The 13637-nt window shown below is 29.1% G+C and overlaps 1 protein-coding gene across 2 annotated transcripts in view; it reads right to left on the bottom strand.

The window, feature by feature from the left end:
* LOC125075786 (ecdysone-induced protein 78C-like) overlaps window positions 1-13637 on the bottom strand; it is a 70506-nt gene that overhangs the window by 4345 nt on the left and 52524 nt on the right. For both annotated transcript variants that reach the window (XM_047687543.1, XM_047687542.1), the window contains 3 exons: window positions 9424-9539; window positions 1819-1960; window positions 635-904 (listed from right to left, as the gene is read on the bottom strand). In XM_047687543.1, the coding sequence (XP_047543499.1) occupies window positions 635-904; window positions 1819-1960; window positions 9424-9539 (528 nt within the window). The remainder of the gene's footprint in view (window positions 1-634; window positions 905-1818; window positions 1961-9423; window positions 9540-13637) is intronic.

The raw sequence follows: 13637 nt of genomic DNA, 5'->3' as shown, positions 1-13637 counted from the left end.
ACCTTATTATTACAGACTTTCAGGATTGTCTAATATCAGATAACAATTAAAAAAAATGTTTAAGAGCAAAAATTAAATACCTCATTATGCTTTGTGTAAGCGTATAAGTACAAGTCATTAGCGGCATGACGATGTAAAGAATAATTTATAATAGCCAATGTCTACGTATGGTGGTTTATTGAAAAATTATTTATTGAAAAAATAAAATTCCGAAATTCTAAACTCAAAAATGTCAAGCTGTCGATACCTTATTTTTGATGGAAACTACTAACGATGTGTTGCTTAAGTTTCACACTACAAATGTTTGCGAAGCAAATGAAATGTTTCCCAAGAAGGCATTGGCATCCTTTTTTATTTGTTGATCATGCATTATGAACCTTTAAGTTCAATATTTTTTTACTATCTATAAAACAATGAAATCTAACTTAATCTAAATCTCATCGAGATTGCTCATCTCGAACGACCAATGAAATATTAATAATATGAACAAGGTATTTCCTCAGCAACAGCTCAATTACATAATTGACTTTATCGTAACAGCATGATTTGGTTAGCTTTAGTAAGATTGTGATGAATTCAATCAGATTTTCTTTAACAAAGAACGAGATCTTTTATGTGACAAGATTACACCTACCTTCACCATTAGTCCTTTCTGGCTTCACCGGAATGCTTTTCAGCTGCAAGGTTCTTTTCACTTCATCTGTATAAGTGTTGTTATTTCTATGAGCAGTTATCACTACTTTAGCGAGTTCTCTTGTTAAATCATTCTGAAGAGTGTCAGCGTCCGGTTCTTCTGCTTCCGGCGGAGGAGTCGGTTCCGTGCCTGAACTTTTAGCAAGGTCTGGCATGTTCTCCGTGGTGGCGGCTTCTCTTGGACGCTTAGGCACTCTCCCGTACCTGACGGCTAATAAAACACCTCTCATTTACAAAGGTTGAATGTGCGATTGAATTGATCCGATGCAAGTAATGAACTGCATTGCATCTACGGGTCGGGGCTCGCGACTCCTCAATTGAAAAATAGGCACGACGGTAAAGTGCGTTGATCTGTGTTCTATTTGTTTTCCAATAGCAAGGGTATATTCGGGAACATTTTACGATTAGATATTTTGTCGGTAGAACTATAATTTAGTAGTTGTAAATGTTCTCTCTATTATTGGAATCATACAAAGTATATGTTAAATAGATAATAACAAATATATTAAATAAAATCTTAAAAAAAATTGAAAAATGAATGTTAAAATAATAATATAATCTGTAAATAAATTTGAGCAAATTACAATAAAATAAAAATGAAAAATTCGTTATTGTCCATTTATGGTATAGGAATGCCTTTTGAGATTTTCCAATCGTTAAGTGACTGTAATATCGATTTTATTTCTAATCAATCCCGCCTTCGAATTTTCGCTTCTTTGTACCGTTTTTCATCAGCAGTTTTCCTTAAAGGCGTTAGAATTTAATTTCACTCGTATTGAATTTTTTTTTTCAAATATGGCTTGATTAAAATCTTAGCGAGGTCAAGAAGAAATAAATCGCACAATAAAAATACACATATTGATAAAAGAATCAACTGTTTTTTTGGAATTATAAAAGTATAGTTTTATCTTAAGCAATAAAAAAAAAATAACGTTCGCATTTGCGTGATTTTAGTAGCACGTCATAAAGTCACAAATTAATATATTTATGTTAGTATCGCTTATGTAAAAAATATCACTAAAATAAAAGAACGAAGGTATGACAATTTTTATGGATTACAGATTAGTTTATTTCATAAATGTCACGACACTAAGGATGTATTCTACATATTTAAAAGGTACTCACAGTCTCTGCTCATGCCAACCGCAAGGCACTTTTTAAAACGACAGTATTGACACCGGTTCCTGTTCAATCTGATCACGAGACACTTCCCGTCGCGTAAGCAGCGGTATTCGATTTGTTTCTGGATGCTTCTACGGAAAAAGCCCTGAAATATGACACGTTAATGAATTGCTGTAAGTTTAAGATTTTAAATAAGACCATAATTTAAATGTAATTAACGATTTTGACTGCACTATATTTACCTATTGACTACTTATATGTACAATGTATAACAAATGTTTAATTAAAATATTACAGTTTAGGTTTTTATACACGACGTTGATTATCGTGTTTAAAATTGAAACTTACTCGATAAATAAGTGATCGGTTTGTGTACCTATTTGAAATTTGAGTTACAGGTTGTAAATGAGAAAATTTTCCTTTTTTTATTCTATAATAGGTGGGAAATGGGCAGAAATTTTCTTTGAAATCTGTTTGTTAGTTTATTAGGAGACATTTTGTTAAGGATCCTCTGATTGGACACTACCCACTCAATAGTTATTATACTGCTAAACGTTAATAATCTTTGTTGCTTGTCCGTTATGGCTTAAAACAAGGGACGTCTTAGATCGTATGTTTGGGGGAGTATGTATATGCACAAATGTGACCATTTCATTTAAAAGAGCAATGGAAATATTGTTTTTATTTTTTGTAGCCTTAAAAAGTCTGTTACTGTATTTTGCAAAATTGTAGCAAAGCTTTACAGACGAACATATCGAGATCAATTTGATGCTCAAGTATTTTTTATATATAAATATCTTTACCATATACGCTTACAAAAATGTCTGTATTTTATAAATGCTTCGTAATTTTTCTTTCATTTTACAATGTACTGAATATTTCTCTAACCTAGATTCAACTGGTTGCCAGTTTTTTTTTTGTATCAAGCGATTGCCACTTGACCTGTGCAACCCTTTAAAGGCTAGCAACACGTGTTATAATTTATATACGTAGAAGCTGTTATTATGTTTCAATAATAAAGATCAGAAAGGTTAAAAGTCAAAAGGTGATATTATTTAAAAAATGTTTTATTGTAGTATTACACGATGAAAACAGTTAAACCAGCTGAGACGGAAACATTTTAAAAAAAAATAATACGTCTATACTAATATTATAAATGCGAAATTATGTCTGTCTGTCTATTGTTTTTTCACAACCAAACCACTGAACCGAATTTGGTATGAAGTAAGTTTGGACTCTGAGGAAATATTTAGGCTTTTTATGATTAAAACCTGACGATCTACCCCTAAAACGCGAGCGTAGCCATGGCCGACAGTCGACCGATAATATAAAATTACGAAGTATAATAAAAATATTTACGAATGTCTTGTTCACGAGACTCTAAATAAAAGAGAATAATAATAAAAAACATGGTAGATATCCCATTTTAAATACATGTAGTAATAAAAATAAAAATTTTAATTAAAATTTTTATATAATATAATAATAACATTAATGATACAGTTGATAAAGAACTAAATTTAATGATTATTAGTTTTTATAAAGAGAACGTAAATTTAATGAAATATGATTTTTAATTGAAAAAGAAAAATTATTGAATTTCTTTTCAGTTCTCCTTGATGGGATCTACTTCCTAATCTAATTCCTGGTAGCTTTGCATTGAAATTTTATCTTTCAAAATGACGAAATATAAGTTCGTTTTATATTTTCTTGTTATAGTTACTTAATTATATTACGATTGATAGATTTGTAAGGCAATGTTTACAATTTTGGATAATTCACCATACAGTAAATAGAAATTTAAAAAAAAATCGCAACCGAAATATATAGTTCTAGTAGGTATATATATTTTAAACCACACGAGGGTTTGTTATTCAGATATTCCTTGAAAATTATCTTCTATATTAGACAAGTGTATAAACCTTATAACGTGTGTAAACGAATGCATGTGTAATTCCAAACACGGTTCGCTTAAGCCTGTTATTTCACGTTATTTATTTAAGAAAATAATAATATATAATTAATAATAAACAAGTGAATTTTTCAACTGGGCGTGGATACCAAATTCAAAATTATGATAAATGTCTAAAAAAAACTCAAATTATACTCAGGCCTGATTTTTATGAAAATTTTAAACTGCGATATTGGATTTTTGAAACATTAAATGAATAGAACTCGTTATTAAAAAAGTACATCGTGTATTCTATAGTTTCGTTATTAACGATCAAATTCTACAAAGTAACATGTGGCTAATAAAGGAATAATTTCAAATTTTAATGCGATAGCTCTTTGTTTCATTCTCAATTTTATATTTTATTCTGAATACGATTTTTTAAAGGAAAATTAAAAACGTGTTTAGTTATTAAGAAATTTTAATTTTGATTAAAGTTAATAATTTTATATAATTGATCTGAGTTATGACGATTCAAACTGGAATCCTTGTAGTACTTTAAAAATATTTTAAGCTAGTTTTTATGGTACAAACAAACCCCACAAATTTTAATGTTATTAATACGCACAAGTTATAAATTCTTAATTCTTATATAATAAAGATATAAAATGTTATATACGTGTAATTCTGAACCTACAGCATATAAATATATCATGAAAAATTCTCTATAAAATATAAAACACAACTACGGACTGTAGGGGCTGGTTCATTTTTCGCTCAGACGATCGGAATTGCAATTCAACGGGGAATGGCTGCTAGAATTTTGCTACTATTCTACGCGGTCAAGATATAAGCCCTTAAGGCGAGAATATACGTGAAGTGACCTTATTTGAGTTGCAAAACCTTTTTTCTTGGTACGCAATCTTTATCGAAAAGATTTATAAAATATGTAGTTTTTAATTTACAACATAAAAACCTTTTAAAACTAAAAATCAATTTTTTTTTTAATTACTTAATTATAAGTAATTGAAATAAATAAGCAAAGTATTGGCGTAATCATTCGCTTTTTGCGCTATTATCTGCATAATATTAATAGCACAACGATTTCGGATATTTTTTAAATTTATATTTATTATTTTTTTTTTTAAATCCACGTGCGTAATTCGCTACTTAATACTTCTGTTGTTTAATAAATCAGTATGGCATGATACGTTGAGCTGAACAGATCTGTGATAGTTTTTTCCTCAAATAAAGGACAAGGGGGTTGTGATACCTTCGTGGATCATATTTACCGGTAACATGGTCAATGACTTATATACACTACATCTTAATGTAAATATATTATATAAATATATATACACATATATATTTATAATGATTAAATACTTTCTGACTTTAAAGTATATTGTAAAAATAATATACCTTTGGGAGTTATAGATGCATTACTGTACAATACAAAGCGTATTAAATGCTTTTGCGCATCGTTCATCTGAATGGGTCGAAACCTTTCCAGTCGTTGCATGAATTTCTAACATGTGCCACGCGACTGATATCGCTAATTGCGTACAAATATTGAAGACTGCAATACCACGCAATTTAAATAAATCAATAATAAATAAAAATCAACGAATTTTACGATTTTATCTATTAAACACGTCGCTCATTTACCTTCATAACTTCAGATACGATTTCGTGTCGTTGCGTCGTCGCACGGTGTGAACAAACGTCATCGAACCGTTCGACAAATAAAGTTTATTGAATTGTAATACTTCAAGAACAAACAATTATATTAATCTATGTTATGAAGTATATACACTATAAATAGAAACAAGTATTTATTGTTTACTGAAGTTTTAGTAGTGACTGTACAAACATATGATGTCATATATAATACATATATAAATATGCGCATTCAAGCTTATACAAATGTAGTAAAGTACGGATGTTCGACTGACGAAGTTAAGGATTTTCAGAAAAAAAAATGGCATTGACTATTTAATATTTTATTGCTATAAAAGCAATAAAATACTTGCTACTAAATTTCTTATCACTGAATTCGACTTATACATAACAAAAAAGTAAACTAGACGAAATACTAAAGTTCGTTAAATAGGGAGTTGATAGGGGTACGATGAGATGAGATTTAATAGGAATTTGATAGGCTACATCAACTCGTATCCATACAATTTTCCAAAGTTAAGATTCAATAACTTTTGTTAATAGTATCTAGAATGAAAGTCATATTTTATGAGATGATCGTTCAACAAACAACTTAATTGAATATCATGAACTGTTCACGTACTCATAACTAAGGTGTCTTGTCACTGAAGTTAAATAATAATTACCTTTCAATTGTCTAAAGGTAAATTATGCGAGCACGCTTCTACCCGCCAATCAAAATCCTTCAATCTCAAATAATTCACTTCAGAGCTGAAATGCATAATCAGTTGGTATGCATGACATTGATATGAACTCTCTTGTACCTACCGCTAAAAGTTACTTTAGCTACTATTAATTGAATTCGGTATCTTTGCTTGAAAACCGACGTAAACTTTGTCCATTTGCCGATTTCAAAGTTTCTGAGTCAATTGAAACAAAGTTTTTTAACGTTAGATAATTAGGAACGTATAACGTCCAGCTTTCGTCTCACCTCAAAAACGTAAATAACCATGTTTGTTTTTGTTGACAAAATTACATTTTAAACTTTGCATGTGTTTGAATGCTCGACTTGAACACGCGAAATTGATGGTTGAGATGTGCAGTTATCTGATCAAGAGTTTTAAATGTGCAAAATTCGAATTTGTTTGGGATACGGTACGCAAAACAATATTTTTTTATCATGTAAGGCTATACATCTTTATAGATCCTGATTGAAATTCGAGTAATCCTGAATATTATTTTTAGTGATTATAAGCAATTAGATATATATAAAATAAGTTGTTATAGTACATGGTAGATTTAATACAAAAAATACTAAACAAAAATAAATTTTAGTTTTGGTTTTACATTAGATAGCATGAGGACTCACTGGACAAGGGCGAGTTAAACTTGTTATATCTTGTTATTAAGGAAGTATAATTAGTAGCCCCAGCAAATGATCGTTAAAAAATCTTTAATACATTTTATTACGTTCAAAAACAGAATCGATTCGAAGTTTTTTATTTAAATGATATGATGCGTTTGGTGTTCCATGTAGGTATGTGTTTAAAAAGGAAGTGTAATAATTACATCCTTAGAATTTTTAAGTCAAAAACTTTCCTCCTATACGGAACGTTTATTAGCCTTATAATAACAATATAGCTTTTATTCATTGACCTCAATATACAATGTTTTAACTTTTATTGAGTTCGCATTTCTAATGCGTCACTTTTGAGTTTCGCTTTTGTGTAAAAATTCTACCGGCTTCCAACTTTGTAAAATAATTGCTGGTACTAATAAAGTTTTTCTCTCTATCAAAAACATTAAAAGTTCATTTGATCCGGATTATTGAGTGAATATGGATACAATTATTACAATAAAAATAATAAAATCACTGTAGCAACTTTACCCTTTCAAGTGCATTGTGTTTATATGCATGCCGTTAAGCTTCTTATATGACAACAATTTGTAATGTTTTCAAAACCAAATCAAATCCTTCGAATGAACATTTTTTATCGCAAATTTCATTTAAAGGATTAATTTCAACTAAAGGATTAATTTCATGTGAACGTTGTATGTGTGCTCAGTTTAATTTTTTTCTCCTTTACACGTTTTAAATTCGCTTGACTATATGATGCTAATCTTTTAATTATAAAAATATTTTTTTTTAAATTTTCCATTAGGATTTTTTTATTTAATTTACAACATCCACGAGCTCACAGTTGCCGTTACATTTTATTTTTATACATTTTGGCGTTTTTATATTTTACATTTTTACTGAACATCAGCAGATCTTCGCTGGACTTTGAGCTTTTTTTTTTCATTTTAAATAATATATACATAAACCATAATAATTCTTTTAATCCTTTTCTATTAGGATTTTCGTGTCGATGACAATTTATGTTTAGTTAAAAAAACAAACAAATCAATCTGCCTCAATCTGAATATCTTACCTAATTTTGTGTGCCAGCTAAGAATAGTCGAAACACGGCACTGGTGTTGGTTGAGTTTCTGGTTTTCAGTTTATTTTTTAATCTTATTCATAGTATAATAGCAACCAAATATAATATAATAGATCAAAACTATTTTTTTTTTTAACATATAAACAAAAGGTTTTGTAATGAATTTAAATAGTTTAAAATTATAAACATGTAAAAATATAAGTATCTAAGCTCGCCTCTTTTGCAGTATTCAATAGGTATTCAGATAATAGTTTATACTTTGAATCATCGACCTCATATACGTACGAATAAAAAAATTAAGCTATTCGTCTAAATTTCGACGACGCTTTTCGACTATAGTAAAAATGCTATCGCAACTTTTTTGTGGTTCAAAAATTAAATTAAACCTATTTCTACAATATCAAATAGAGTTTGCAAATCAAGTTGAACGCTTGGACGAGGTACGGCTTTCTGGGACATTCGTTACATTTTTGTGTGTCAACTTCAGCGCAGTTATTGACAGGCAAACAAAAATAAAACCATGTTACGTGAATTTTTGTTTTTGTGAAAAAAATAGTATCGTTGTGTAATTGAATGGTGTTGTTAACATGTGACTTAAATAATAAAAAATAAAATCAGTTGAGCAATATTATTAATTAATATTTTTTTGTTGAAGTCTAATAGTATCATAACATATTCGAATACATTATAAAGATTTTTATATCGTCTATTATTAATCAATGAATGCAAGCATATAAATGCATATGGAGTAGAAAAATACAACCACAAGCTATTTAAAACATTGCAATACATTGAATACCAATATAACAGTATCGATGCAATCTTTGCCATTTTCAGCAATCGTCATAAATACGCAGCGTTTGCGGTCAATATTTTTTGAAACATAATTTGTGGGAAGTTTTTGATCCTCGCAAAGCTTTCAATGAGCTTTCAATTCAGTTTCAGTTATTCTGTTATTACAATTTTAATGAAAGCAGTAAACTTTTTAATGGGCGATTATTTTATAGAATTTAAATGGAAAACGTCTGGCAATCAAAGTCTATTTAACCCACTCTTCATAATCCGCACTTCATAATCCTATTAACATTATATAAAGCTTTCCAAAAATAACATTTTAAATCTAAATTCTAAATGTCTGTCATTTAATTTTGAAATGTTTTAATTTAATATTTTAAAAAATAATAATTTGTTTATTGCTTATATAGGTATTTGTATATGAATGAATTGAATACAAAAATTATATTAACTTGATTTAAATGCTAGTAATTTTTTTATTTTATATCGTAATAAAATATTTATATAAATCGTAAATTATAAAAATCCACGTTATCTTTAAATATATTTTTGTGAAATGTAATAATTTATGAAATTTAAAAAAAAAGAAACTGTGTCTATATATTATACATGTAATTAATTTATAAAATGATTTACTGAATGTTTAATGTCTTGTATAAAATACTCACCTTTAAAATTTCGAGAAAAATCACAGGTAATACGAAGCGCTCTCAACGAAACTTTATGAAATTCAGTCGTAGCGGCGTAGCGTTAGGTTCGTAGCGCGCGTCTGTCCAGCACCCGACCCGGCGTTTAACTAACGAGAACTGCAACTGCACTTACCTTGCACCCCTCGCAGGATGTCACCCCGTAATGGTAGCCCGATGCCTTGTCCCCGCACACCTTGCATGGGGCTGCGGCTTTCCCGCTACCTGCGCCTGCGCTGTCCGATTGTTGCTCTGAAACACATAGCACATAATTAAAAACTCTATACAACAGCTGTAAGGACCAAATTAAACTTCGATCTGTCGAGGGGGGTGGAGTCAATTCAAGGGATAAAAGACAATTGTTATTCAATAGCTTCTAGACGGTTCATTAAAGAAAATACGAAAATCTATAAAATTTAATTCAATTTTCTTATTCCATCTGGTTGTAAAATAATTTATTTGCACGCTGTTAATAAATGAAAATACATATAAACAAGAGAGCGTGGTGTATAAATTGTTTTAACCGCAATTCAGAAACATGCTGAAGGAACGTTGGTGTGGATAGTATAAAATTAATACTTTGATAGATGAAAAACACCTTGGTAATGAAACGCTCGCCTCAAGGCCGTTTCAAACAGAAATATGACTGATTGCATTGTAAATACATTTGTTGGAAATAGAAAAAACTTTTTCTTTTCTTGAGTTTCTTTTGCCAGGTTTCTGACAATCAATAAGCTTAATTGATTTAATAAAGATTATGAACTTCACTTTGAATTTTTACTTGTATGATTGTTTCCTTTATTTTAACAACTTAAATTATATTGAATTTAAAAAAAGTTATAATACTTTCAACAATCCCTTTAAAGACATTTTAGTAGGTGTAACGATTTTGTAAGAGGTATGAAATATATATTTAAATGTACTTATTTAAACTAATTTATGTCACAATTTAATTTCTACCACGCAAGTTCGCTTATATCTATATGTATATAATTGATAATTTATCATTAGTATTATTATTTTTATATACCTTAAATATTCCACATATAAAGAATAATTTATATTTCCTACAAAAGCAATATCTATAAATAAAGCCTACTTACGATCAGGTGGCCTCTTTGCCTGTCTCGTTATTTATAGCAAGGAGGCTGCTGCTATGTACGAAGAATTTAATCTTTATATAGATGGTTAAATCCTGGCTGACTTTGCAATAAAAATTGCAGCGTAGAAATTTGAGGTGAACCTTCGTTTTTTAAAATATATGACAAGGATTAAATAATAAAACTAAATTCTGGTTTAAGACTGACTTTGCATACCTTCAATTAACTTCATCGAATCAATCACTTCAGTGTCATTGTTTTTGGAACAAGATATTATTAAAGACAGCTATAAATACGTGTATGCAATTAGTAAACATGTGTCGAACGAAATACAAATATATTTTTATCCGACTATGTATAATAGAAACATGAAGGAACTAATGTTACATACATATGTATTTATGACTAAATTTCTAGCCCGTGTCAAATTAGAATCATTTAAGATTATGTAAATGCATGCAGTTTAGATCTATGTACGTCCAATGCTCCAACCCAGTGACGGGGCTTAATTTAATAAAATATTCAAACCGTACCAAATCACCGCAAACATCCCAAAAATATACGTTTAGGTTTAAATGTGCTCGTATTAAAATAAACATTACATGTGTTTGTTAAAATCTATTTGAATAAGGTTTCAAATATTTTTATTTTAAATTTTTATTTTAAATCATTCGTCCGTACAATAGTAAACAGCAAATGATGTTAACATATATCTACCACTAAGTACTGGTTATAATGCCTAATACCTATGCTATTTACTTTTATACGACAAGAGAAGTAAATTGTACTAAAGCTTTTTTTAGATACTTTCTAAAAATAAGAAAAAAGTATTTAGGAACTCCATATCGTTTTTTCGGTTCACTAATGATAGAACAAAAGATCTTTTAACAGATTCTTAATTTACGACCACAGTTTCATATACAATTCGTTCCGCAAATGTTTAATTTTCCATGTAATCAATTGACTTTACTGACAGTCTTTGTCAGAAAATGCATGCTATGTCGGTACAACCTTTTCTTTTCCGGATAACCTCATTTCTGATTTTATCTTTACAAGATAGTCCGAACATAGCAGAGCATAATTTTTTTGAACTAGTCCTGTAGTAAGTTTTCACGTGTCAATCAAGCCAGGTAAGACTTGATGAAGATTGTGAAATGCTGCCTATCCTAAACGAATCGTAAAGTAACTATTTATTATACAAAAATAAACGTAGACTACAATATTACACAATGCGTGCACATATAGCGTAAGTAGACGAGTCTAGTACTTACTAGAGGGAAATTATACATACTAAGGGTAAATAGTTTACTTTCTATAGCTCTAGTCACTTCTCTAGTCACAAATCCACAAGTCACTTATGACTTGTCGATTTGTGTTCATAATATACGATATTTTTTTAGGAAAGTCCTGGGCTACTTACCTGGCCTCATAATGCTTTCGATAAAACACTTTCATTCCGCCTAAACATTATTCTTCTATAAGTGATTAATTTTATTTATCAAATAATAAGTTCTTGAATTAAAGGTTTGTGAGTGAACTATGTAAACATATGTATATATTTTAGTATTCCGTAAATTCACGTATCTAAATATATCATTTATGATAATTAGTTTGTAAAATATTTCAAGCGTATCATATAAACAATATTTATATATTTACACTACTCAACTTACGGTTTCTACTAATATAATAAAACTGGGTAGTTTGTACGCACAAACTACCCAGTTTGTGCGTACGCCTAATGAAATTTAAAAAACATATAATCATTATTAATGAATGTTATATAATTTAATGCGTCCTTAACAAAGGAGTAGTAGCCCGCGAACCGAGAATAAGAAACGACACATGCGGACGCGACAGCGGCGTTATTTCTGGTTATTTATTTTAGGAGACTATCTGAAGCAGGCACTTACAATTATGACGCAAAACTACAAGTCAATAGTATTGAATACAACGTTCAACGTACGGCTCGCTTTATTAAAAACAGATGATTTTAAATGTATATAATGTTTGAAATGTAATGTTATATATATGAAATGGTTATATCATTATCATTGTCAGTTGTAATGAAGTCATAATGGCCTATGGAAAGAAACATAAATGAAACTCAATGATAAAGGCACTGTACTACCACTAAGTAAAATGGTAAAATTGCATTTAAATATAAATATATAAATGATATAATGTATATGACTTTAATACAACTTGAGAATTAGAATACACACTTGACAATGTATGTCAGAATGTTTTTTTTATTTGCATTGAAAGAATTTTTTTTACTATTATTATTTAATTAATTATGAGTTTTTGTCAAAAGATTATTATTATTAAAATATTTTAAATCTTTTTGCAATAAATTGCTACTTTATCTATAAAACAAAATATGTATAAATGATAAACAAAGTTATATCATTTCTTTTTATATCGACTTGTACTGCTTTGTGTTAATTTGTAATAGATTATTTTCCTACATAAAGCTTGTCAAGAACAATAAGAGGAAAATCCATATCATTCGTTGTTGAGCTTTGCAACAGAAGTTGTTTCACTTAAGTATTCTTAAAGGAAATCTTATAAGGTGAGAAGTCCAGCTCCAAAAGATATCAACGCGCGCTTGTTTCTATTTTTACTTGTTGCTTTATAGACGATCTTTACAAATTATTTATAATTAAAAATAGTTATGTTATACTATCGGAAATATAATATACATTTGTTAATGTATATTATATTTCCGAAATGCCTCATAAAAAATTATAAAAATGTTAAAAATATATTTAGATTAAAAATTTTAAAAAATAATACACCAGTTTCAGCCAAACCGTAAATATTGGAAAGTCTCAACTAGTGAAATATTTGATGAGTACTATATCAATTAAAAGTGGTGTAGTTTGAACTAATCTGTGTCTACTCTATTTAACTTTGAGTTGGTTTAAGTAAATCCCTCGCAGTCGATATTTTAATTAAAACCTGGAAGCTTCGGTTGCTCGACGTCCGTAACGTAAAGCGGACTTAACGAGAAGAGATCCACTCTTCTCGTTGTCTCGAAACGTTGTCATGCAAAAACAGACTGTATAAAAAAAACCAGAATCAAATAGGAATTTTAATATCAGTACATTAATGGGCTACACAAAAATAGAGAAAAACCAAAAATATTCTCATTCGTTATATTTACTATGGAAATAATAATTTTCACATAAGATTTTATTTTAAAACAGCGAAATATCAAGGGTAGCTTGTAAAAAAGAAATATATA

This window comes from Vanessa atalanta, chromosome Z (genome assembly GCF_905147765.1).
Source record: "Vanessa atalanta chromosome Z, ilVanAtal1.2, whole genome shotgun sequence".
In the NCBI taxonomy this organism is placed as follows: domain Eukaryota; kingdom Metazoa; phylum Arthropoda; class Insecta; order Lepidoptera; family Nymphalidae; genus Vanessa; species Vanessa atalanta.
This window is presented reverse-complemented; position numbering and strand designations above follow the sequence as displayed.